General features: G+C 42.2%; 1 protein-coding gene across 1 annotated transcript in view; it reads left to right on the top strand.

Annotated features, from left to right (window-relative positions):
- Positions 1 to 27,312, top strand: part of Cdk4 (Cyclin-dependent kinase 4) — a 138,831-nt gene that overhangs the window by 47,368 nt on the left and 64,151 nt on the right. Inside the window, exons 2-4 of the mRNA XM_071582734.1 lie at positions 483 to 536; positions 2,035 to 2,211; positions 5,372 to 5,540. Coding sequence (XP_071438835.1) covers positions 2,106 to 2,211; positions 5,372 to 5,540 — 275 coding nt within the window. The 5' untranslated portion in view covers positions 483 to 536; positions 2,035 to 2,105. The remainder of the gene's footprint in view (positions 1 to 482; positions 537 to 2,034; positions 2,212 to 5,371; positions 5,541 to 27,312) is intronic.

Raw genomic sequence — 27,312 nt, 5'->3', positions numbered from 1 at the left:
ATAACGCACTGCGTTGAATATAGAATTATGTATATCGATGGTGTGTAACATTTTTAGTATGTAAAGATGACAAAGTATTTATGAAACGAATAAATAAGGCTTTTTATTTGCGTGAATTTAGAATCTGTTATCTTGAACGTGGGTGGACGAAGTTGTGAAGGGTTCTGTAGTACTGGCTGCATATTTTTTCTTTCAAGGTTCAACTGTTGCAAGGTAAGTTAATTTAGAGCGGTATTCGCCCCCCAAAAATCCATTGGCAAAGGTCTCATATCCATGGTTCCTTATTCTGATAGAAATCTGTGTGTAATGTTGCTCGGTTGGATAAAATTTTAGAAAATGGCGGTGGTAATCGTTGGTGGACGAGGTTAGATTGATCAAGTTCATGCCTTTGAACTAAATGCGCAATATTATTGCATTCTTAGCATGTGTCCACGGGCTATTATCGTGGAAATATCAATGAGTTTTTCTTCTTGCCGTTTCAGATGAGCCAGAAGAAGAGATGTCCAGTGGTTAGACCCTACGTGCACCAAACTTAGGTGAGTTATTATTATTATTAATCTAATATTGTAATCATTTTTATATTTTATTTATAATTTTTTTAATGCGATCAATTCAAAGAGATCAGGCAAGACCTAAGGCTTTTAGAAACGTACAGGACACGGGAGTTTTCTTGCGACACACAGGAAGTGATTGTGGCACCAAATTATATCGGTGGATTCGGCTACCAGGATGAAAAAAGAAATAGACATCTGTACAGACGTTCAGGTACCCGTTCTTCCTCTCACGGTACGCAATCACAACAAAATCAGAGCCATTAGCCTAAGAAATTAAATTAAATACTAAAATTTAATTCATCAGTCAAAGGCAACAAATGCTGCATGATGTATGACATTTGTATACACGAATGCATTTTGAAATGAGCTAATATATTTTCAAGTGAGTTAATATATTAATAATTTTGGATGTAAGGCTGGTGCCGCTGTGTCCCCCGCCGCACGCTCTTGCGATGCCTCGCGGGGTATCCTGTTGATGTAGATGACCGCTTCAGGCGAGTGTAGCTCATGTTAAACGCACTCATTAAAACTGTGATTGAATCCGCATCATATCAGTTAGCGATATTCAAGGATTATAATATAATACAACACCATTTATTAGGCAACTGAAATGTTGATTCAATGTATGATGCCATATAGCGTTATTCGAAGGTGTATGTTACGTAGTTACAAATTAAATTATTTTTGTGGCGTATTAATTCACTGTCCGCACTTTTAACGAGAAATATTTGGAATGCTTTTAGTAAAAGAGCTAAGTAATCCTACCATTTTGCTTCAATTTTACGAATAAAGGCGATATTTTCTGAGTTCCAAGTCCAAAAGTAACATATGTATGAGTTTAAATTAGTTGTGACGGGTTTTTTTAAACTATTCATTAAGGAAAGAATCAAGTACCTGTCTATTTTTCTGTTTTTCGTACGCATTTTTTAATTAGCTGTGTTGCTAATAAAAATTCGAGCGTCCGCAAACGTATCCGCAGAAATACGGCCCGTGCCGGAGCCCTGTCATAGGGGTCGAGTCCGATGTCGAATGATGGAGAAAGTTTTTTTTTATCCTTATACCTATGTACCGGTGGAGTATTTCAGTTGTAATATTGCTTTGCTTTCCAATAGTTTTAATATTGTTTCCGAAAGACGACCGGCAACTGAGGTGTTTACGGATAGGTAACTTTGCAGTGTTTTAGGGAACGTAGGAAGGATGGAGAGAAACTCGGTATCTTACCCGAGTTTACCGGCTGAAAAGATGGATTCGCGGCATTAATTTTCGAAGTAGTCGACCAATATTCCAGTCTGTTCGATTTGTCTAATGGAACCGACTTTAAAATGTAGTGGACGAGGCATTCTGTTTAGATTGATTGGTAGATATGCGAGGCAACGGTACATTTGTGCTCATGTACTCATAATCAATTTCATTCTGTCATTCCCAAGCTGCTTGATTATATCATGGTCATGACCTCGATTTTTTATTTTACCTTGCATAGGGAGTGGGGGTGATTCGGCGGTGCGGGTCCCTGGATTGCCCAAACGACAGGCACATTCACCTTTCCCTCATATGTCCCCCCAAAACCCCAAAATGCCCGGGTCAGCAGCCGCCACCTGCGCAGAGATGACCACTCCGCACCCTGGCAAGTACGAGGAAGTGTCCGTCATTGGCACTGGTAAGTGGGACAATGCACCTTGATTTAGTACCTTGAGACATTTTTTGTGTGTTAACCCACATTTAGTAAAACTTTGATTGATTTTATAATAATGAAAGATGTCATATATAACACTTTTTGCAAGTCTCATGGACGTGAATAATAATGTATAACACTTTGCACTAGTGGACACAGACAACAACACAGAAACACACAAAAAAGAGACTCACTAATTTTCTAATTTTCGGTGGTCGTGGCCACCTTCATCAAGGAAGAGAGGGACAGAACTCTGTTCCTTGATGAAGGTGGCTACGACCACCGAAAATCCGAAAAATAGTGAGTCTCTTTCTTGTGTGTTCCTGTGTTTTTGTCTGTGTCCACTAGTGCTAAGTGTTATACATTATTTATATATATAATATATATATTTATATACATTTTTTTTTACAGATATAAGTATCTTTATATATATATATATATATATATATATGTATGTATGTATATATATATATATGTATATATATATATGTATATATATGTATATATATATATACATACGTATGTATATGTATATATATATGTATATATATATATATATATATATATATATATATATATATATATATATATATATATATATGACACTAGTATATTTTATAGAAATAAAATATAGTTTAAAAAATAAAATAAACCATATCCTTTAAATTGATATTAAATTTCTCTCTGTGCAATAACATTTTTTGGACGTAAACCCTTCTCAATAAATATTGAGCGATTTTTATCAATGAAAAATATAGAATACAGTAAAGTAAATATTTATTATCATATTGTTACGGAATGAATCTTTAACTGAGCATGAAATATCTATGAATAATACTAATATAATAACATATTATTTTCGGTTACTCATAATCGAGATGTGCCTTCAATATTGGTCTGCACATTTTGAAACTTGCGTGAGAATTTTTAATGATATGTAGTAAAAAATACATGATGATGCGAAAATCTGGCGGAATTAAAAAAAAATAATGTTGTCCACATTGATGGTAAAATGGTCGATGCCAATCGTTCCATATTGGTCCCCAGGTCACCCTTTGTGTGATGAGGAAAAATGATGGATGCTCGTCGGAAGCCGTGATTCATATCTTCTTACTTGCCCAGCGCTCCGTAACACACTATACCATATCACTGCATCCTGATAACGGCTTCTGGATGGCCGAATCATCGATTTAGGTGACTATTTCGAATATGGATCTAGGATTTTCCCAACGGAAACAATACACAGCTAACAGCTCTATTCATCCCAATGAGTTCCATGAAATCCTGCCGTTTTTCAACAAACCATCCTATCTATTCATGACCATTATCGGTTGAACCCTGTCGTAGGTTCAAATGGTTTCTCATCCGCCGATTAACCACGGCACAGGAGTCCTGATTGATTGAGAAACGTATCTCATGTTGTGGAAACGCGAGTTTCGCCTGTACTTAATAGTGATTTATTCACTTTTCCCTGATTAAATAACGACCCTTGGAAAAGGAAATGACCTTGATCTGCTACGGCAGGTGAAGTTGAACAATTAGAATGAAAAAGGAAACCGTCACATTTTGTCGAAAGAGCTTCGCAGAAGTTTTAAGGAGGATGCTATAAGATGAAAGACGCGACGAAAGGGAGGAGCGAACAGGAAGTGGAAGGAGAGGAAATGAAAGAAATGAGGGAATAAATTCGATAAAACCTGGACACGTAGTCACTAAGGTGCTTGGCTCGCATATTCTTCTCATTCCTCTTTACCTCCCTCGCATCTTTGACGCCATTCCTTTACTTTTTCCATTCCAACGTAATATTTGTAATTCATCAACAGGAGGTGTTAACTCAAGTTACGTTAGATAATTAACACGAGTTTTCCTTTCACAAAGGGGCACCACACGGTTGTTTCACTTTAAGCTTTGTCATTCCCATATCCCCATCCCAACTTCTACACTTTTCTGTTTACTCTGGTTGCCTGGGGCCGAATGCGATATTATCAGCCTTGCCCCAATTATGGCCGTTTTATTGCAGAGATCCTCCTTACATTTCCAGTCAGTTATTCTTTATACTTTATTTTTCATTCTCTTCCCAGACATTTTAGGCCTTTTTTCGGAAGGACTAGACGTCGAACTTACCTAATTGTTCTAAGTCCAGTACTACATATAACTACTTGGGGATCTTGTTGCGGCACCCATGAAACCTTTTGATTCTTATCTGTCCGCTATTCGTGAGGCAACGGTCTGATCGATTTTTTACCCATTGGGATGGTCGCGTTCTCCCGCCTTCGGGGTGCCCCTAATGATCCCAGATTTGTCAGACAGTGGTGCGGTGCAGGTAATTTAATTAATAGTCATACCCCGCTTCCCCACTCGCACGTTTTCGCTCCACCATTCGTTTACCCAAGGAGTCTACTATCTGTGTCGCGGTGTTCGTTCTGTCGTGTAAACTGCAGCATCCCTGACACTCTCGCGCAATTTGGGCATCATACCTTTTTCCTCGTGGGTATGCGGGACGGGAGGTTCGTTCGTCTTTCCTCAACGTTTCGTCATGAGCACACCTTACTTGCCATTGTGCTTTCGCAAAGAGTAAGCTGTAGCACCCCGCTACAATTTACTCTTTGCGAAAGCGCCTCCATCATTCTGTTCCACTGTATGTCACCCAGTTCGACGTGTGCTCTCATGATGATATCCAACTGGTGTAAAATAAATGCAGAAGCGTAGTTGCTTTTGTATCGTTCTTTCTTTTACTCTAAGCTATCTGGTCTGAAAAATAACATCTCAATAAGAGCTCGAATTTATTTGAACTGCTTGCCGTTGACGATCTCGAAGTATTTGTTTTCTCGGAAAATCAAGAGAAACATGATATATTTTCCCCTTCTCACAATTTACTGTGATGAGCTAGTGTCTCGCGGTTAGCCACAAGAACGGTCTTTTTGGTATTCAGAAGGTAGGTTGGCAAGTTGGGCTTAATTGGGTTGTTTCACGGGCTCGATGTTCTCCGCACTGATCAGTTCGTATGTACATCAGAGTTAATTAATCCCGGTGAATTTTGTTTGCTAGCAATGAGTTTTATGACTTTTATGATAGTTTCCTCCCGGAGACTACAAATGTGTATATTCAAAAGTGTGATGTCATTATTTTTTTTGTGGATCATTCACAGGAGCCTACGGAACAGTGTACAAAGCAAAAGACCTCTCCAATCCGGGGGTGATGGTTGCGCTGAAGAAAGTTCGCGTTCCCCTGACTGAAGATGGCGTTCCTATGTCAACACTTCGGGAGATAGCACTTCTTAAACAGCTGGACCAGCACGAGCATCCAAACATCGTCAGGTAATTGAGTGCTCTTTTGGATAGGTCATCGATGATCATGGCACTTTATTACACCCTTTGTTTTTATTTATTTTAGTACCCTGCAAGGCACCGCTAGGGTTTTTGGCAGGGGGTGATTACATACCGAACTAATTTTTACCCGAACATGACCCTACCTTGGTCGGACAATGTTATTGTGATCCCTTATGGTTCGTTGAGAAATTGACATCTTAAATGTATCCGTTCTACACTTAATCTCTCTAATTATATTGACATGATCCCTCTTGCCGTAATGCAATGGGGGAAATAGTACATTTTCAACATCACTTTTAAAGAAACTTCCTTCCAATTTATGCAAGAGATTTAATCTCTAATGTAGCCTTCGCTCCGTGAGGGATTCCCAGCCTAGCTCCTCTAATCATTCTGATGCGCTACTTTTATTTATTTTTATTAAACAGCATTTTACAAATCTAGCTCCTCTACGCCGTACGCGATCCAATTCGGCAATTTAGCTAACTTTGTGAGGATCCCATGTACGAGTACCTGCAGCACATTCTAAACGAGTCTGCAGTAGGTGCCTATTCCTCAAGTTGCAGTAGGATTCGATACTGCAAAAATGAAAGTATACTTAAGCACTATGTGCTGTGTATGTAATGTTAAAATGCGTGATGAAATAATAATTTTAAAAATATTGGAAAGCAGGAGGTGTCATCGAAAATTTGCACGAGAACCGTACATAATTTCTGTTCTTTTCACAGTGTTGGTAAGAATGGAGTAATTTATTGTCAAACGAATACCTACTCCGCTATGAGGTGACCATAGAATATTTTATTGGTGCCCAGAACCAAATGAACTAATTCGCGTCAGCGCCTAGTTTTACTGTAATGACTAATTCATTGAGTAAAGGAATTTTCATTGATATGACTTTCGTCTCTTTATTTTAAATGACATGAATAGTGATGAGATTCATATTCTTGTCAGGAACACGCGGAAAACTATAATAACCATGTGCAAAGCCGTCGCGTACGACACCGTCACCTTGAGAATTTCGCGAATACGGCGGCCGTTGCCGCCATTACGGGAGCACCAGGAGCGACGGCGCTGGTCTCTAGCGGTCGGCGGTGGAACCTCTGGAGCGTATTTGCCCGTTCGCAAAATTTTTGGCCTTTTCCCAAATGTCTTTCATATAACTGCTCATATTTGTTCGATAGTAGCTTATTTTTATATGTTATGCGTATTTATTTAGTTTCTGTCTATCGGTTTACGGTAGATATTTATACAAATTAATAGATTGCCTGTCCTTTCGGGCGTGTGTACGCTGTCGCCACTCTCATTGCGATATTTTTCGCTGTACCAGTGTGTTGGTTTTGGCTCCTCAGGTTGAAAGTAGTTAATTTTTAACTATAGCGAGTGCACGAAACGGTGATTAACGATTAAAATAGGTTCATAATCGTGTGTTTTCTGCTTAATGAAGGAAAGGTTGCATTGATTTCTCAATGCACTCCTTACCCTTCTAGTGTTTCGCACAATGGCACTTGATATTTTACAAAATTCTTCGCATTTGTTTGCATGTTTGAAATTAATTATATCAGCGATGTAGATTAACCCAAGATTTCTATAATGTTCGTGTTGCTGCATTCTCTCCTTGCATGTAAGTGAGCGTGCATTATTTATAAACATTGATTTGTGTTTCGTTAGGAATTGGCTTCTAATTTCTGAGTCTGGAGTTGCTGTTTCATCCACGATACGTATTTCGTTTAGTTTATTTTTGTAAAGAAAGTAGTGTTATGAGATCATTCTAAAACTGCAGTGGGACGAGTATATTACCAACCTTCGAGCTGGGAATTGTGCCTCTGCCAATTCTTATTACTTGCATTGAATCTCAATACAACAAGGTGCATTACCTATTTATTGGTGTATAATTTTACTATCCCATAATATTTATACCGATGATTTTTTTTAAATTTATACCCAATGTTTATTACAGAAGCCAGTCGCGTCAGAGTGAGAGAAAATTTCTATGGTATAAGATTGGAGAAAGAGCAGAAATATTTTCAATTTTCTTTTCTTAAAGATACCTATGATTAATCAATTCACGTTATCAATTAATTTGGACTCATACATACTCCTTGAGAAATTAGGAATGTGATATCGTGAATTATAGGTTATTTGTAAATGGTTGCCATTCGTTTTATACGGTATCCGCCGAATTTATGAATGTTATTTTTGGCGATTTGGGTATAAAAATTATGTTTTCGCTTCTAAACATTTTTATTTTCCACATGGGCATCTGAATTAATAATAATAGCCTTGAGAAAATGGAACAACTTCACCTTAGTTTTACGATATCTTTTTCTACGCGGATGACGCAGTGCTATCGCTTGAGTGATGTAATCAGAACGTGTGTAAATGTGTTTTGATTTTGAGAGTTGGTAGCAAGTAAACCATCACAATTGTTTCCTTGAAGGAACCATGCATATTTTTAGTACCAGTGCTCTTGACATGTACTCCTTGCGAAGTTGACCTTTATTACATGCACGTATGTCTAATAATAACTTGAATGTCGTGTAGGCACTCGAATTTTGTTGAAATGGTTATGGATCAATTTTTTTTGTTAATAATGCAAGCCCACTGTTGCAACCTTTCAGCCTGAATTTAAGTGTTAATCTATATTTAAACATTTGTTTACTTGTATTTTGAATCAGTGAAAGATATTTAACATAAAACCTTAACTCATTATGACAATGAGTATACTATAATATTATCATAAATCGAAATGAATGTACTAAAGCTGAAAAAGGACAATGAATTACTAATGCTCAGCGATAACGGGAATAATTATTTGCATACAATGCAATTATTTTTCAAAACATTTCATATTGGTGTGGATTTTAAGGAGAAGATCGCATGGAAACAACGTTATTTTCCACTAATGTCAATGCTTATGTACAGATAAGGTTAGGCTTCAGCTTCTTCAGTGGGCATTCCGAGATCGTGTTAGTTGTGAAAAAATGATAGGTTACTGAAAGAAACCCCGTAAGTTAGAGAAAATTGTGCTGAAATCTGTCGTGCGTAGAGAAAATTGAATGGAAAAATCGACTCTAATTCTATTGAGTGGTGTTCCGTTCCACCGAGACTGCGTAGTTTCGTTGCTTAGAGATGTTGTACTTGTAGGCGAGTCCCCTTCTGCTTGAATGGTGGTGAGTTGACTGAAATTATTTCAAACTGAAGCGACGGGGTTCTCTGGGTGTCCGTGCGCACCTCATCCTCCACTCGGCTTCTCCTCGGGAAATCTTTCCCGAATTCCCTCTGGACCGTTAGGTTAGGCGAATTCCTCACGTGCGGCGTTTTACATTGCGCCCGGCGCCCACGTGCGTACATACTTATTCTCTCGCTTGGTCTCGAGTCTTTTCGTCTCGGTCCAAGAGGCAATTTTACCCCCGTTCTCTTGTTTGGCCCTTAACCCTCCACTGCGAGGACTCCCGTCCCTTCCTCCCGTACATCACTTCCCTCCCCCCGTCTCTCCCCGGCCCTTCACTTTCCGTCAAAGATATTTTGGACAATGCGGGGAGGGAAACCTACTCTTGGGCTTTTAAGGTGTTATTCAAAAGGACATCAGATAGGTTAATCAGCGGACCACCTGTGTGCAAGGCAGTTCAGCTGCACATATTTGCGATACGGTCTTAATTTCAACACACTTCTCATTTTCTTGTAGAATCGACGTTGAATGGACTTGCTGCAGAACTTAGTGGTCTTGCCTCGGTTAGCGCGGAAACGCAGCAGATTTCATATTCTTTGAAGGTTCCTGATAGACATGCTAGAGTATTTATTATTATTATGATGAATCAGAGTTCAATTTTGGCAGCTGGTTCATTATTTTACCCTGTTGTAAACTAGTAAACTTTGTTATATTTTCGGTAACTGATGCGTTACATGTAATTCGTTTCTGTTTTTGTATTACAGTAGTAGTTTTGGCAGATAATTTATGAAGATCTCCATTTTGAGCGGACACTGACAGAGAGTGAGTGAGAAACATGGACGCATTCATTTCACCCTAGTGGCTTTTCACGATTACGGGGACCAATGGAAATGAAAAATTTGGGGTAAAGTTTGGATTTCCAGTGCGCGGGAATGAATGACTTGATTCGAAGGCTCATATATATCATACCTGAGTACGATTTGGATATTATTTTTGGCGGATGCACATAATTGAATTCTGATATATTTGGAAATAAATCACATGGTATAACTCCCCTCTTTAATGCCATCCGGTCTCAGCATACTGACGTGATTTTAGATATGTTATTTCTAATGTTGATTATCGAAACCAAATAATAAAATTTTTACGTTTTTAAACGTATTCACCTTTCTTATCTAGAGTTTTCTTTACTTATTTCTCCACCTCTTAATATGTTGAAAATGCGTTGTCTGAGTTAGGATATCAAAGATGTCGGAAAGAGAAATGTACTTGGTGACTTTTATTCCGACCATAATTTTGGCAATTATTACCCATTAATTATTAATCATTCATTAATTATTACTCAGCTTCTAACAAACATACAAAATATATGGCCGTATTAAAATTATTAATTTGCAAATAGTTATTCGATAATACGAACGTGATATAAGCATTCAGGTAACTCAACTTCTCAAAAGCACTTTGAAAATAACCCGAGCTTGGATTTCGGCTTTTTGTTAGCTTATTTTGATTTTGCACACGCATAAAAACCATTTACATGCAACAAATATGATGTAATATTTATTTGGAAGAAGCACTTAAGTTATCACCTTTGGCGCGCGATCTCAGTATTGGGCTTTTTAGTCCCCAAATGGAATAAACCGTAAATAATTTCAAGCCGAAACCCGTCGACTCACAACAGGGAGGTCTCCCCAGATACTCGGTTATTTCCAAAGGTCCCGGGAACGACGTCCCCCTCCCTTTGAAGCGGCTCCCCTATTTCGTGTAATAACTTACGTGCCGATGTCGGTGTACATTCTCGCATAGATGCACACACGCACACATATCGGATCCATGGTTAAGGCATAAGGAAAAAATCCTCTCCAATGCCCTGTTCACCCTGCTTGGCACTACTTTTGGTGTTCTGAGCGCCTCGTCGGGAGTAGTGTCTTGAAATTATACATCCGTCCTTTCGTGACGAAGAAGATTGCGACCCGAAGCGGTGTTATCGCGGTGCGGTGGCGAGGAGTGCGGCGTTTGCCCGGAGGGGCGCGGGGGGGGAGTGACGGAACGAGGTTGAGGCAGGTTGGAGGATGTTGGGGGGGCGAGGGGGTCGAGGGATGGAGGGGAGAGGTGTGCGTTGCATTCCCGTCCATCTGAAGGAGGAGCAAGTCTCTGGACCCAAAATGGCCGTCGGGGGAGGAAGGAAGGGAATGCGATCGGGCCTCTTCCGCGGGGGAGGGAGCGGGGGCCTGGCGAGCGAGGGGATGCTCCCTCTCCCACGCCATCCCTCCCGCCGAGTCTCCTTCTTCGTCCGGTCGGCGGCCGGCTCCCCTCGAGGGAAGAGGTCTCGACCGGGACGGCCTTTTCCGTGTCTCCCCCCCTCCGCCATCCACATTCCAACGGTGGTTCCCCCCTTCGACCCCGGTGAGGTGTGGGGGCGAAGATTTTGACAAAATCGGCGCGAGGACACGTCATGATGACACCATCCTAGTGGGAATAACTCATCACGTTCACGGGGGACTCCCCGGGAAATTTACTCCTCAGGTTCAAGCTCTTCGACGGGGTGGTGGGTCGGAGGGAAGCAACTGGGAAAAGTTTCGCAAACTTTTCGCAGTCGCTTGCCACAAATCGAGTGATCGCGAAGATCCGGGCATAACTCTTTCTCAAAGGAGTGAAGAAAAATTAAATGCATCACCGTTCAGACGCATTAAAAAAAGATAAAACGCCAGCAGTGACAAGGTCCCTACCACCTCATGATCTCCGTGATTGATGTCGGCTAACTCGCCCTTTCCAGACTAGATTACCTTTATGAAATATTTTTAACTTGTTCCCTCTGACTGAAATTGCACCTAAGAGTTAGGGACATAGATTTTTTATGATACATCTGTGAAAACTGTGATAAGTAGATAAAAATTATGAGATGATGGTATATAAAACATATATAGTTAAAAAAATCTTGTCCAGGATAAAAAACTATGAAGAGGAGTAAATAAGACGAAAAACCACTGTGGATTATCCCTTAGAATTAAAGAAACCATAGCCTGCAAACGGGGAATATGAAAATTAATGGAAGGAAAAATGAGAGGAGAAACAGCGAGGGATGGACAGGATGGCAAATAATCGGAGACTTTTAAATGTCATTATTAAAAGAGAGCTCCAATAACGTTAAAGGATTGCCTTTGTATTTGATCACAGTGCTTCAGCAATTAAGTAATCGTATTAGAAAAGTTACGACGAATTGTTTTCTTCATCAAATTTACGAAGGCTATATTTTGATAACTCTGCTTATCCATGTGGGAAGAGTTACATTCGAATTACTTAAAGAAGGGTTCATTGGTGAATCCATTTACCATTTTTTTCTGCGTTATATAATTGCTAAAACTATAAAGAACGGTCTGCTACAATGCCATTGTAGGCTAGGGTAGGTGGATAGCGCTCTAGGCAATTCATCGCTTTGCGCTCCTTAATGGGGGATGAATTTTTGCTGCAAATAATGTGTAGGAAAAGGAAGGGTCAAGGCGATCCCAAGGTGAGCATCTTGCTCTGCCCAGGGCTTAACAGGGAATCTGCTCAACTGCAGTGGAAGGAAACATTCAAGGGATTTCATTTACCGTTTAATGTGCTACAGAAATAAACCGTTCCACGATGAGCTTGGCATATCGATCATTTTTGTTCTTCTCCTTCCAGAAGCCTGCGGTAAAATTCCTATATTATACCAACATCCTTTCTACCGTCATTTACGCCACTTCTACATGGTCTTCCTTCCGTAAAGCCAATTGCCTCATCCAATTGAAGACCCTACAAGATCTAACCCCCTCTTCTCCACACAAGTGCCTGATGTATTCACGAAAATAAGCACCTACCGCGAGGAGCTCGGCGGTTTCCGTTCATTTCGCCTCGTCTCCTCTTGGAAGCCCGGAATTTTCACTCTATAAGCAAAAGAAATCAAATCCAAATCCCCTCGTACTTAATGGACATTGAACATAATTGATAAATTTAATTCACCGAGCAAAGTTTTTCAGTCCTTCGATATTATTTCCACTGGAGAAAACTTGAAAGTGACAAGCCATCCGTCCTTGACTCATGTGGATACAGTATTCGACCCGTTTATTCATTTTCATTCGACCAAATCTATTATCATTAAAAATAACTGCCTTGGAAGACCACCTGTTAAGGAGCGCTGAAGGGGGTGAGCAAAGGCAAGCCGAATGGCTGCCTAAAATTTTGAAGACGGCAATGGGTTGACTGTTGAGGTCTCCATTCCAATGTTTTAAGCAATAAAAATAATTTTAAGAAACCTTTAGCGTTTTGGTATCGGCAACTTTAATTTCCTACAGGTTTGCACAGGTGCATCACTGCCTGTGATATAGTTACACAGGAATTCATTTTTTTCTTCAAAATTTTAGTTTGAAAGCATTTCCTCTACTTAAATCGTAATTATTTTAAATTGATGTATCAAGTCAATCAATCAATCATGTATCAATGTTATTTTAATTGATGGATCAAATCGCTCGAGGAGGGTGCGGCTAATTTTAGATTGTATTTGCAGAGTAAAACGGTAGATGTCCAAGGACGTAATTAATCTCGTAGTGTATGTTACCAACCAGTGCCAGATCACAATAAGTACAAGTATTACACATTCGGGTTGGGTGATTGGCAGTGAACCTGTATCTGTAACTCCTATTTGGGGTCATGAAGATGGCGTAGTGTTTCTTGGAAAAATTGACAGGCTGTGTTTGGAGTTATATCCTTCGCGAGTGGACCCATAATAGTCATCCCACATTCCTGGGCAGTGCTCTCCCCTAATCGAAATTCGACCGAATTTACAGATTCATACTTTCAAGCTGGTTCACTGGACGCCGAGAAGAATTCTAGTTCTAGTGTTGGTCATTGTTGAAAAAATGAAATTTCGAAAGAGACTCATTTAAGCTATGAGATATTCTATGATATTCTGTGGTTGTTCCATGATTTTTTGTGAAAATATGATGTACCGCTCGCTGATGGACACGACTTTGCATATTTCCATGGTGATTTTATAATGGTTTATGCACTAACGGTTCAGTTACGAGGGGACATAAGCGAGTACGTGTCGATTTGATGCGGACATCCGATGATGTCGTCTTGAAACCGGGAGTGCGTAATAAAGCCATCGTGAATATATGTAAATTTGTGCTCTTCGGCGGTGATCAATTTTCGCAATGCTGAGACTAAGGCGATTTAATTCATAAAATATAATTATTATGCCAATATAAGAGTTTTGAATGGCGCACAAACCTGATCCTTGAGGCAAGATAATAAACGTAGATAGGAGGCTTTTGAGGTATGCTTGTTGAGAAGGATGGTAAAATGGACGGAAAACAGAGGATGGAGAATGTACTTGGAGGAGGGACGGTTATAACAGTAAATCAAAGGGGCCAAGAAAAGTGGATGTAGAGTATTTTGATTGGCGATGGAATCTTGATGACTGTGATTGAAGGGAGAACGATAGGCAAGTGAGGTAGGGGGAGACAAAGAATGGCATCGTATGTTGGGGGTAATGAAAGGAGGCAGAAATCATGCCGAATGTAAGAAGAGTACATTGTATTGTAGGGTGTCATGTTGTTTGCTGTTATGTGGGGGGATATGGTGGTGGTTAGCTATTGTGTGAATCCAAAACCTACCTTAACCTATTATTAATTAATTATCAAGTATAGGAAAGAATACTTAAATGAATGATTGACAAGTTGTGTTTTTCATGTGTAGGTAACGGTTAAGAGATAGAAAAATCGTAGGTGCTACCAAACTATCACTTCGATGAAATCTGCTAGACACTTGGGACTTCCGCAATAACACAACCAGAACTTTGTGGATATTTGTTTATTGTAATACAATGGATAGACAATTCTGTTTACCAAGTGGTTTACATATTCCAAAGAAACTGCGGGAGATGCCGCAACAGTAACTTTTAACGGAGTCATCCGCTAATGTGCATTTCAATGCAACAATTTCAGAGCGTAAAAATCATTCGCCTTGACTGGGACTCGAACCCAGATCCCTCAATATCCGGTCGAGTGCTTTAGCCACTTAAGCTACCGAGGCGTCCTCTTAAACTCTGAAATTTTGGGGCTTTTAAAGGAACTAGATGTTATGACGAAATACCGTACATACAATGTCACATGTATTCGTAGTCGTGCGCGAGGCGCCACTGTCCACGAGGTTAAAGCCAACTTTAAACACGTATGGTGTTTTCCCTTTGACAAATTCCAAAGAAACTGCGGGAGATGCCGCAACAGTAACTTTTAACGGAGTCATCCGCTAATGTGCATTTCAATGCAACAATTTCAGAGCGTAAAAATCATTCGCCTTGACTGGGACTCGAACCCAGATCCCTCAATATCCGGTCGAGTGCTTTAGCCACTTAAGCTACCGAGGCGTCCTCTTAAACTCTGAAATTTTGGGGCTTTTAAAGGAACTAGATGTTATGACGAAATACCGTACATACAATGTCACATGTATTCGTCCGAATTAATCATTCATAAACAAAGGTTGACCGTCGCTCTTTGCAAGTCGTTTTCTACCATTCAGCTACAAAACGCCAGACGTTGCGAGGTCACCTCTTCCAGAAGCACGTCTTCATTCGTCTCAGGCTCCCAGGTTTTCGTTCCTGCCGACCTCCAAGGCGTGTTGGTGCCCTACCGCATTCGTGCGTACGCGGCTCGAATCGCCCTTCTTTTGGGAATTCCGCGTTCCAGACCGTGGCGGAATGACCGCCGGGGGAAGAAGCGCGCGCCGCCAGGTATCGCCCGTTCAAATTTTTTCGAGTACCGGATGTGATGTCCCCTGCCGAACGTATGACTATAGCGAGGTGAACGCTCTGGACAGGAGAGATCCGCGCTTGGTGTTGCGGGGGAGTGGAGGTGGTTGGCAGGAGTGATTAGGGGGAGTGGTGAGGGGGAAAGAAGAGGAGAAGAGCGGGGGAGTGGGCAGGGGGTACGAAATTGGGGCCGAGGAGTGGTGTGGCCGGTGGCGGCAGCTCCAGCCTGGCATCTCTCCCCGGTGGCGGACTGAGAGGGGCGGGATGGCGGGCAACTGGGCTGGTAGGGGTGGGTATTTGCGAGCGTTCTGTTAATTGGGTTCCTTTTTTTTGTGTAACCGGGGTGCCCTCAGGTTGATCGTGGAGGAATGTGCGTTCTTGGTTTTTCGACAGCTCGTCTTGATCGCCGGACCAGTCCTCGTTAACGCCAAGCGGGCGTCTCACCGTTGATTGGCCCGTGGAATGTCGATGCGATGTCGCTTTCCGATGTCGAGCCGTGGAGAATTGCGATGTGTGTCATTCTGTGTTTAAAAAATATCGAGGGGCAGATGTTACTTTGTATACTTGGGGGAAGGGTAAACAGAGGCCTAACTATAAGGAGCTACATTTCTTAGTCAGCTTTCGTTAGTTCCTATATATTTCATTCGCTATAAACTGTGTGTCTTACTCTGGATTTGTAAATTTTAGGATTGATTTTGTAAAGTATCGTGGTGGGTGTTTTTAAAATGGTGTGTCATTGGAAGATACTTTTTCTGTATTGATAGTATGTAGTAGTATTATTTCATTGCACGTAAGGCAGGAATTTCGAGCAGTCGAGCAACGACGAAGTTATCTCACATTTGGTTGTGATGAAAGTGCAGACAGGTGAACACTATTACGATAAATGAAGGTGTTAGGAAATGCAGCTAAAATACTTCACAGGTTCCTCAAAGGATCTAGATGTAGTTCTTGTGCAGGGAAATCCAAAAACCCTAATTTATAGCATATCCTTGCGTATGAAATGGCCCGTCTTATCGATGGGAATGAGATTCTGAAGAAGAGTCAACGCCTCAGAGTGTGTCCTTCTGGAAAAATTTTTGGGGTGGAAAAGGCAGGTGTTTTGAGAAAGTGAATGCCTTCGCTATGAACTTATCACTGACCACACGATCGCCTTATAACTCGGATATCATTTCTCTCGCCATTCTAAACCTATCGCAAGAAAATTCCGCCCGAGGGGAGTGGAGGCCTAGCATCTTGGGTCGGTCGGTCGGTCCTGTCCGTGATACCGGGACAAAGTGGGCTTGAATCGCTCGTGTGGGAAGGACGCACGTTGCGTTCGCCCGAACTATTTTTGCGAAACGGTATTTTTGGTGCGAAATCAACCTCTTTGATCTCGAACCGCTCTGCGCTAGGTTCCATCTCTTATCTCACGACTAAAGACGTGCTCACACAGGCATTCAACTCCGCGCGTTTGTGCAAGCGGAAATGCTGGGTTTTTGCAATCATGTCATAATTCTTATAAGCGCATTGGCCCGGAAAATGGAATAAAACCAAGTCGCAAATACCCGCGCTGGCAGGATATTAATCAAATCACGTCGATGTCGTGAGATTTTTCCTGTAAAAAACTCATAAAATGCACAATTGTTGTTGGTCTTTTGGAGATATAAAAATCCTGATTTCGAGTCAACCCCGTGTTAGATGGCGTATTGTTGTTGTTTTTCTCATACCCGGAATGCTGACGTCACATAGCACTACAGCACCACTGCACGGCATTCGTGTCCATGCTGTCAGAAGGAATTAAAACCCCGAGATTAGAAGGTTCTCTGACGAGCAGAGTTTTCAGGATTGGCGGTCTTTTTGCAGTGCATTCCTGTTGTTTCCGGTGGCAACGTGATACAGGGACGGGAAACATAGGGGACTGCAGTGCCTTAGTTTTAACCTGTCTAGGGTTAGGAATACTCAGGAGAGAAAGAGTGTTCCACGTCGTGCCACGGAAGACCATTGAGAAGTATGCGGAGAGTGCAGGTATGTCACAGAAGAACAATTCCAAAGAAGAGACAAGAAGAAGAAGATCTGGGAGAAGAAGACCTAAGCTATCTACATAAACAAGCGGAGGGTTGTAGTGTACTACGAAGATGTAATAGACGTAGAAGACGCTCAAGCAGGTGCTCTCTGACAACAACATCTTCAGTAAGGCCGTGGACACCATAAACAGCTTCCCGATGGCATCTTTGAGAAAGCCTCTCGGTTGGCGCATTGCACCAACTCCCCACATCACCAGCCAGGGGTGCTGTGACCACTTTGAGGCTCCTACTCTCCCGGGTGAACTGGACTGTCTCCATGGGCAGGTACCAAGGCCATCACCAAGCCATCAAGTACCAAGTAATTTCGTCGACAGGACTGAGTCCTCATAAACATATCTCAATTCAGGAGAAATTTGAATACCCAACCCGGATTATTGAAGGATACAGATGTTTCTCATCCACTACCGTCCTTCCCGTCGCATGGCAAAGGATTATGAGCTTCACCTGCAAGTTCGTCACCTATCAGAGATACTGTCGACCCGGCGAGGTAGGCGCGACCTGCTGAGGGTTCCGCACACGCGCCGCGGCGCGCCGTCCTCGCGCGAGACTCGAGGATATTTAAAAATTTAAATGCCCTCCTTTTTATTCTCGCCCCCAATCCCCGATCAGACGGTCGGCGTGTATTGTAGTGGTGTGCGCCAGCGTGCATGCATTTTCGACCCCGAGGTGGAGTGATGTCCCATAAACCCTCCTTACCGCCTTACCCCCCCTCCCAGCCCTGGTGCATCTCTGCACGCGGTCGTCGCGAGTGTGTTAAATCAGTGCCTCCCTCTTTCTTTCTCTCCCTTTACCCCGATCCCTTACGTTCGTCTCTTCAACGTCTTCTTCCTCCCCTTTTCGTGCCGAATATATTAACCCCACACCCTCACCCAAAAGCGCAAACACACAGCGTCCCCTTCCTCCTCTCCCTCTCTGCCCCCCTAACGTCCCAAATGATGCAGGATATGGTGGTCCTCCTCCCTCTATCCCACTCGGCTGTGGGGGTGTCGAAAAAGTGGGGGTGGGGAGTGGGGGGGGGGATGCTTGCAAGAGGAAGGTGGGTGGGTTGGTGGATGTTCCTCTCTCCCCCCCCCCTCCTGCTCCCTTCGCCTCCCTTGCCCTCCCCGGCGGCGAACGGATCGGGTATGCGGACAGACTAGCATTCCTTCGCGAGCCTTGACCCAGCAGACATCTCCTTCTGAGACCTTCCCTCCCTCTCTGCCTCCTCCTCACCTCCATTCATCCCACCCCTGCCTCGAATTCTTTCTCTCTCACTCCCCCCTCCGTCCATGCCCTCGTCATTCCTCCTTCCTTTCTTCCATCTTTCTCTTTCTCGTTCCCACTAATTTATTCTTCAGTACCTTGCGTCGACTTACGTCCTTTCTCTCTCTCTCTCTCTCTTAAGATCCCTCCTGGCACCGGCACCATCACCACCGTAGGTCGTCTTCGAACTGGTGGCCGTGGAATTTGAGCGACCCCAACAATTTTTAAAGGGGTTTCTGTAAAGATCTAAGTAAATATCCAGCCCTACTGTCATATTCCTTTCTCAGTACTTTCTGCTGTCATTTACGTGGCCGTAAATGTGCATTGCTTCTTACCTTCCTCCAAGTCTAACGTTCTACCGTCTGTGACATCCCTTAGAAGGCCAGCGTGCACAGTCTATTATCATCCTCATAATTCAGTGGCTATTAAGTTTCAACTCTTCAGTGGATTTTTTCTTTTATCTGCGAGATTTTCCCAGGAATTTCACATTTTATGTTTTCCAAAGTATTTTTATTCTATTTCCGCTCTATCCGACTCGCATTCTTTTTTCCAATAACTTTAACTAAAAAAACGTATGCTTTCCCTCTATTTGCTTATTGCGTGTGCAGGCACAGTTAAACGTTTTAAATTACATCAAACAGTCACGGTAATCCGCTAAGCATGATCTGAAGAAGCCAATTATTCCGGTCGTCTTAACTCTGTTAACAAAGACGCAGTAGGGTGGTAAACATGTTTACTAAAGAAAAGATGTTAAGTGTTCCACAAGTACAATATTTATTGGCGACCCAGGTCTCAATGTAGGCGTCTTTCGGTGGAGGAAGTGGAAACAATTCCGCGTTTATAAATGTGGCCATTGATGCAAGATAATAGGCGTAGGTTGTACGCTTTTGTGATGTGGGTTTGAAGGAGGGAAATGATAATATGGACGGTAAGGAAAACAAACGCACGGGTGCTAGGTTTGGTTGGGGGAGGATATAGGATTGTCGGGAGAAATCCAAAGAAGGCAGGAAAGATGCACGAGTATGCATAGAATTTTGATTGGCGATCGAATGTTGGAGTCCCTGAAATAGCCGAGGACGTCAAGAAATAGAGGAAGATGTAGGAATAGGATAGGCATGGCGGTCGGAATGAAGGAGGGTAGTTTGCGGAATTGAAGAAGGGTTTATTTTAGCATAAAATTTCAGGTTTCGTCATATTAAGTTAGGCTAAGGATCGTAGAAGTGTACAGTCTATGTCTATTTCAAAATGTATCTTAAACTTACCAAATAATGCAATTTTTATGGAGGGAGAGGAGATGTGTGGGCGGAGGAGTACGGTGGTGCTTCGGTTTGCCAAATGGAATCTTAAGAATTCGTTTGTGTAACCTTTCGGCGGGCCACGTGCACGATAAATGGTCTCTCTGTTTAATTTATTTATTTATTCAGTATTAGTCCGAAAACAGCATATTTTGGCCTTAACATCGAACTATTAACAACGATAACAATGGTCGCATTTACAAACACCCAAGCCCTAGATGGAGGGGAAACTCACCCAGGCGGGAATCGAACCCGCGACCCTTGGAATGGCAGACGAGGACGTTACCCCGCCGCCACCGGGGTCGGCTAAGATATTACGACAAAAGCGTACTCACACGTGAATGTACAATTACTGCGAGCGTGTGGCATACATGATCTAACCACAAGCTTAAAGAGGGGGTGTGGTAGCCCAGTTTGTAGAGAGCTACTGACCGGAGGGGTCCTGATTGGATTACGGTGACGCTTCTGGGCACCGTGAGCTTCACCCAAGCTCTGTGAATGAACCGTGGACGAATGCGCTTGACCAGTAGGTAGCCATGCCCATTGTACTAATTGTAAGCCAAGAGGCGCGTTAAATTCATCCGTTATAGATTGGGGACCCACTCCTTACCTTACGAAGCTTCCGCTAAATTAACGATTTACAGAAAAGAACACGGTTGTGGTTTAGATGCGTGTTGCCGGATTCATCGCGCAGATTTGAACTCTGCAACTTCCGGTTTAAATACGACCCAACCAGCTGCCTCGACGTCGCATCAGCTCTTCAAAAGACTAGATGAAACCTTTCTGGGGTTCGATTCGGTCGTCCTCAATAATAAGGTTAGCTTAGAGTGCGCAACAACGCACTTGACATCTAAGGACGTGAAAAAATTAAAAATTGTTGGGGGAATTTGCTGACCGCGACGGATCATTTGGAAAAGGTTGGAGAAAATTATGGCTTTGATGAAAATGAAAAATATATCGACGGCTAATATTTCGTAATTTAATTCATTGCATTTGCTTCAATTTTTCCATTTTAAGGTAATCGAACTTGAAAACATAACAGGAATTCATGCGGGTGCACCACGAAGGTGTTTGCAAGGGTGTGTTAGATCACGAAGTGCATTAGAGCAATAGTTGATGGGTTATCAATGGTACTTGGAAAGTTTTATTTGTTTTAAATGACATTTTATATTGTAGTGATGTCGAATATTGCGAGGGAAATTATTCCACGCATCGATCGGTTTGGCAGTAAATTTCACTGTAATTTTCACCGAGGTCTCGACCACCAATGTAATGCAGCGCTTGGATTATTCCTTCTGTGTCAGCGTTAATCGTGCTTGTTTTGTGGGGATCGGGATGGTGCGATGGCTAACGTACTGGCTTCCCACCCAGGGTTCGAATCCTGGAGACGGTAGATATTTTTCAGTGGTATCTCGACCCATACTGGAAGTGCTTTGTTGAGAGCACTGTGATTGATTACGTCGTCCGTCGGATGGGACGTTAAACTGCGGACCCCTTGGCGTCTTTAGTTAAGCATAGGCAAATGCTGACGCCGGGTGTCTCTCCACCCTTCCTTCCCACCCATCCCTAATGGCGCAAATTACCTCAGCTGTCGGTCGCATCTCTTAATAACTTCTACATGAGTGATTTGTTTTTTGTTTAAGGTGTATGTCACGCAGGCAATCTTCCTGTTTCCAATGTTTCCCAAGCGAGGCCTTCCAAAAACAATGCGACGTTTTATTAAATGAAGAACACAATGTATATTTCCACTGTTCTTGTCAATTTGTGGAATTCCTCCATGATGAGGGTAAAAAGAAACTTTACACTTCCATAATAAATATTTAATATTTCACGACCATGGTTTCGATGATGCGCTGCATCGAAACCATGGTCGTGAAATATTAAATATTTATTGTGGAAGTGTAAAGTTCCTTTTTACCCTCCCTCTATTTTGTTTTCAGTTAAAATACTCTTCCTCCAAACATTTATGGAAGCGGTTACGGTATACGGTTAGGGTATCGCTGTTTTTAGGTAATCACTGTAGTCAAGATCGCTGTTATGGTAATTTCATTGTGAAATTGAAATATGCGATAAGTAATCTTGGAATATTTTAATTCAACCCGTTGTATTTAAACGGGCGTACCCACGTGGTATCATTGTACGTATTTTTAGAGGAAAGCGCTTGGGATAGTAGGCTTGCGGCATATCCTATTACTCAAGTTTTCCGCCAGGTATTGGGGGAAGACAGGGTGCAGGTGCATTCTATGGTTCGTTCGTCCTATTGTCGCTGAATTTATACGACGGCAGCTGAGAAGTGGTCGGCACATGCCTTGGCTGCCGTTACTTCCACCGGCGTGCTACAGTTTGCCACGGAAGGCAGGTGGCATGCAGCAGAAGGCGAGTTTGCACGCTATCAGTTGTTCCGGAAGTTGCCGTTTTGATTCTGGGTGTTTTCCCGAATGGATATCGGCATGTGCTCGTATGTTTTAGAACCGATTTAATCAAATGAATTCTAAATGATGAGATGGTTCGTCATGGAATCATGCAAGACCTGTAAAATGCATTATTACATTCAAAAGAGCGCTTTATCCTTCAATGAGTACATTAATATTTAGGTTTGCGAAATGCGAATAACTCCCATGTAGCACATGGTGGCCATATTTAGGTGCAGGTCGACTCAAAGAGGCCTAAGCCTAGCTGTGCATACAGCGTTTGGAATCGAGGCGCCCACGGCCTGATGAGGTGGTGGTGAAGATTCCTGGCTTAAAACCGAATTGTAAAGGTGGAGGACCTTCCGCTTGTCGCCCTTGCTCATGAGTGCAGTTTTGGGTGAGGTCAAGGATTTTTGTGACGAATTCATGTCTCCTCTGGGTCGAGAAATACCCCGATACCTACTTGTCTTGTCGCTCCTCTCTTGGTTGAAACTAGTGTATTATTATCATGTTCTCTAGGACATCAGACTTAGGGTGTGTTAGAAGACATTTCGAAGAAATTCGAAAAAACTGGTCTGTGCTGAGAAATCATAGGCGAGGAAGGTTTAAAACATTACGGCCCTGTGACCGTTGCTGTACGATGATCCATTTCCTTATGATGCACCCTCTATGCGAGTACAGAGAGTATAAAAAGTATCGGGGTGATGACCATACAAAACAGGTATTTCGGAATTATAAATGTTTGCATTTCGATGTACATTAGCCTCTTCGTATGGCATGATTTGATGCCATCTTTTTATACCCTGAAGTTCACCCGCGGAAACTGTTTGCATGGCGACCAGCGACAGGAGAACGAGGGAAATCTGGGTACATTCTGGGAATTTCTCGAAAAGTGAAAGATTTTTTCTTGAGTTATGATAGTATTTAGTGTTAAATACGTTTTAAATAATTTTTTGCACTATGAAAAAGAATCCCTTCAAAAACTCCACATTTTTAAAGGATAATAGCCATGGGCGGTCTTTAGTCGTTAAGGCGCTAGAAAATATTGCTTACGAAGAACTTAAGTGGGTAAACGAAGATTTCCTTTGGAAAATTGAATTTTTATTTAAAAAATTCTGGCTGCAGGTTTGTTTCTTTTTCCTGTCAATAACTTCGGAATAACATTCGAGCAAGGTGTGTTACTATCAGTTAATACTACTGCAAGGCGAACATCGAAAATTCTTTAATTTCTGTCAAATCAGTAAAATTGTTTCATTTGCTACTATAATATGTAACTGAGTAAAAATAATTGTCTTTTCGAGCATTCCGTGACGGTTGTGGGAAAACCTGGAATGCATGGAATTGCTTTTTATGTTACTCCATTCGCATTACAGTGAGAATGGGGCATGGAATCGCCGTATTGATTACGGAGTAATCACGGAAACACCCATGTAAAATACACCGTTATTTAAACGGGTGCAGCTCGCCAAATCACGGCTAAGAAAACTTTCGTTCAATACAATGTGGTCCCCATGGAAGCTCCCACACGGGCTGTGCGATATTGTGGGCACCAGTTTCTTCTAGCTAGCAGCGGGCATTACAGAAAGAGGAGACATCGGGCTCCCTCCAAACCAGAAGCCCAATATTTTCAGAGATTATAGGGTTCAGCATGAAGTGAGCCTTGCCCTCGTCTATCGAATCAATATTCGGGCATTTGCCTTTTCGTTGGTATATGTCTTCAGTGGGGGTCGCGGTAATCCAGGGGTAGAGAGTTGGCTTGCCGACGAAGCTGTGCGATTCCATGGGTACCAGATCTTCCTGGGAAACCATAAGCGACACATGGAAGGGTGCTGCCCCCTCTACCCTGATGTGTGAATTTCACACGCTGTCGGGCTTCGTACTGGGTGAGCTCTACCATCACCTAACAAATCCACCTTCGGGTTGATCACTGTGTGTACGGTTTTTTTATGTCGTCAGTATGACGACGCATGCAATATTTGAAAAATTAATTTAAAACTAGTTGCAGAACATCGCGGAAGCATGTTAAACATTTTACAGAATTTACTGTCTAAAATGTAATCTCTACAGTGAAATCACATAAGAGAGCTATACCCTACATTGTTCACCTCGGCAGTTTATTTTATTTCGCTGATTTCAGTAAAGTTATCAAATGTATTGACTTTATAGTTCCATGTAACTGTAATCGTAGCATGGTCGTGGTGGCGGTTTCATAGCAGTTCGATCTCCTGGATGCGCAATCGTCAGACACTGCTATTGTATTAATTTGTCATAAGGCTTGTTTGCACTATGGAAATCTTTGCTTAAGTTAGTACGTGAAAGATGCCCCTTCAAAATTGCGTCGCGTGAATACTAAAAATTGCACGAACGTATGAATCTTATCCCCCAAAATTAGCCTCTGTTTTATTCCTGTGCATTTGTTCAATCGAATTCACCGAGAGTAGAAAGTGCATCACTTACTCTTCGGATATTTCCCGAGACTGATGTTATTTTCTGTCATAAATGAAAGTAGTCTAGATCTACAGAAAACCCCTCAAGACGCAGTGAGGTTGTGTGTTGGGGGGTGTTAAGGCAACAGCCATCCATTCATCCACGAATAGGAGTTCATGGATATGTATGCATGTAGATAAATGGATCAATGTCTTAATTCGGGCGAAATTGAGACCATAAGGTCTCTTCTTCCACATTGGTGTATGTACACAAAGACACGTAAACATTGACACATAAGTCTATTTAACGGGTTTGCTTGAAGAAATTGTTAAAATTTCCTTTTTCAATGACAAATACATTCGATTTTGTTTTGATTGTGCATAGTGCGGGGGAAGAACGAGTACTTGAACCTATCAGTGGTGGTGTTTATCTCTCTTATATTATCCGGGTGGTACTACCTGTCAATGTATTATCGGACCATACTAATTCACTCGATGTCACTGGTAAACTCGAGTATTCTGTAAATTTCCAGTCGTCTTAATCCTGCCTTCACTCTATGTGTATTCAGGGGCTCCAAAACTAATATCTCAAGTATACCGGTCGTATTTATTCTCGTCTCGTATCATTTTTCAATAGGGGATACTCTTGATTAGTGGTCTAAATTGTTCGAGTAGTTTTTAATCTGGTGGTGTCTTTATTTTTCTTTTAATTCCTATTTCGTCCGCATATAATCTACATTTTCTAACAATCCTGTCGATTAGAGAGGAAAGTTAAGAAAATTGATGGGAATGAAATACAGGGTCGCACCCAAAAGTGGTAGGACTGATTTTCTCTGGCGCGAACGGAGCGGTGGACGGGGGTCTGCCTGGCAGGGTATGGTGGAGGGGGCTCTTAGCAACAGACCGACACTAACCTCAGTCGCCTGCGGGCTGTCGTTGAGTGAGGACACCGTTTTTAGTGAAGCAAGTTTTTTGTCCGCGTCGAAAAACAAAATGAATCTGAATTTAGAGCAACGTTATTCCGTGAAGTTTTGTGCGAAACTCGGGAAGACGGCAACTGAGACCCTCGATATGATCAAGCAGGCTTATGGGGACACTGCCTTAAGCCGTTCCACAGTATTTGAGTGGCACAAGTTGTTTAAAGAGGGTAGGGAGCTCGTTGAAGACGACCATCGCTCCGGACGGCCGTCGACGGCAAGAACCGACACGAATGTGGACGGAGTGAGGACACTGCTGAACACAGACCGACGCTTAACCAGTGAAGAAGTTGCAGACCAGTTGGGTCTGTCTGCATCCAACGTCCAACGCATTATTTCACAGGATTTGGCCATGCGTAAGGTGTGCGCCAAGATGGTGCCGAAAATTCTGCCATGGTGCGCTCGTCGTCAGACAGCTCCTGGCCAAATACGGCGTTGCCACGTTGCCGCACCCGCCCTATTTTCCCGATCTGGCACCACCGCACTTCTTCTTCCCCCTGATGAAAAGACAGCTCAAGGGACGACGTTTTGACTCGATAAAGGCCGTTCAAGAGGCTTCGACGAGGGTCATCAACGGCATCCCCAAAGTAAATTTCCAGCGGGCGTACGGGAAATGGGAGCAACGTTACACTAAGTGTGTAACAGCTCAAGGAGCATACTTTGAAGATTATTAAGTCGATTTAAGTATATCATCAATAAAATTCTTGTAAAAAAATCAGTCCTACCACTTTTGGGTGCGACCCTGTATCTGTCTTGAATCTCTAACCTAATAACATGACTACGAATGCATAGTGTTTTATGTCCGCGAATTTTGCCCTTTTTCCGGAAAAAATTAGACGCTCGCGAAAAATGCTAAATACATCGATCCCAGACGATTCATGTCTTTCATACAATTGATTAGATTCCACCACGAGTCTCTCTGCTTCACCCATCACTCGAAAGATATTCCAAGAATCATATGAACGAAGTGGCGTCGACGATTAGAAGGAATAAAATTTATACTTTTTATGTTATATTAAAAGCCAAAGACCAAAGCCAAAGCTTGCCTCAATTTTGTGACATTGATAACATCTCCATGGCTTCCTGTTTCATATTCCAAGCTCAGCGCTAGAGTTAAAAATCGTTAAAAGCAAGGGGTCATCCTTGAAAAAAAAGAAAATATTGCTTGTTGAATGCATTGCTGGTGTAGGGCAAAGGTATACTTGTGGAAAGCGATACTTGTACTACGTAAATTGAAGCATCTCGACTGGAGCACGCCACGATACCTTCGCAAATATTTTGTGAAATTTTCCACAGGGAGATGCATATTTAAAAATTAAATCGAGGCATATTGAGGATTTCCATTAAAAAAAAACCCGACCCTGGAAATATAACTGCTGAACTACATACTCGTATATCAGCGCTG

Source organism: Hetaerina americana, unplaced genomic scaffold, assembly GCF_022747635.1.
Source record: "Hetaerina americana unplaced genomic scaffold, ioHetAmer1.1.p SCAF_1, whole genome shotgun sequence".
Classification (NCBI taxonomy): Eukaryota; Metazoa; Arthropoda; class Insecta; order Odonata; family Calopterygidae; genus Hetaerina; species Hetaerina americana.
The sequence above is the reverse complement of the archived record's forward strand: the minus strand, read 5'-3'. Positions and strand labels throughout refer to the sequence as shown.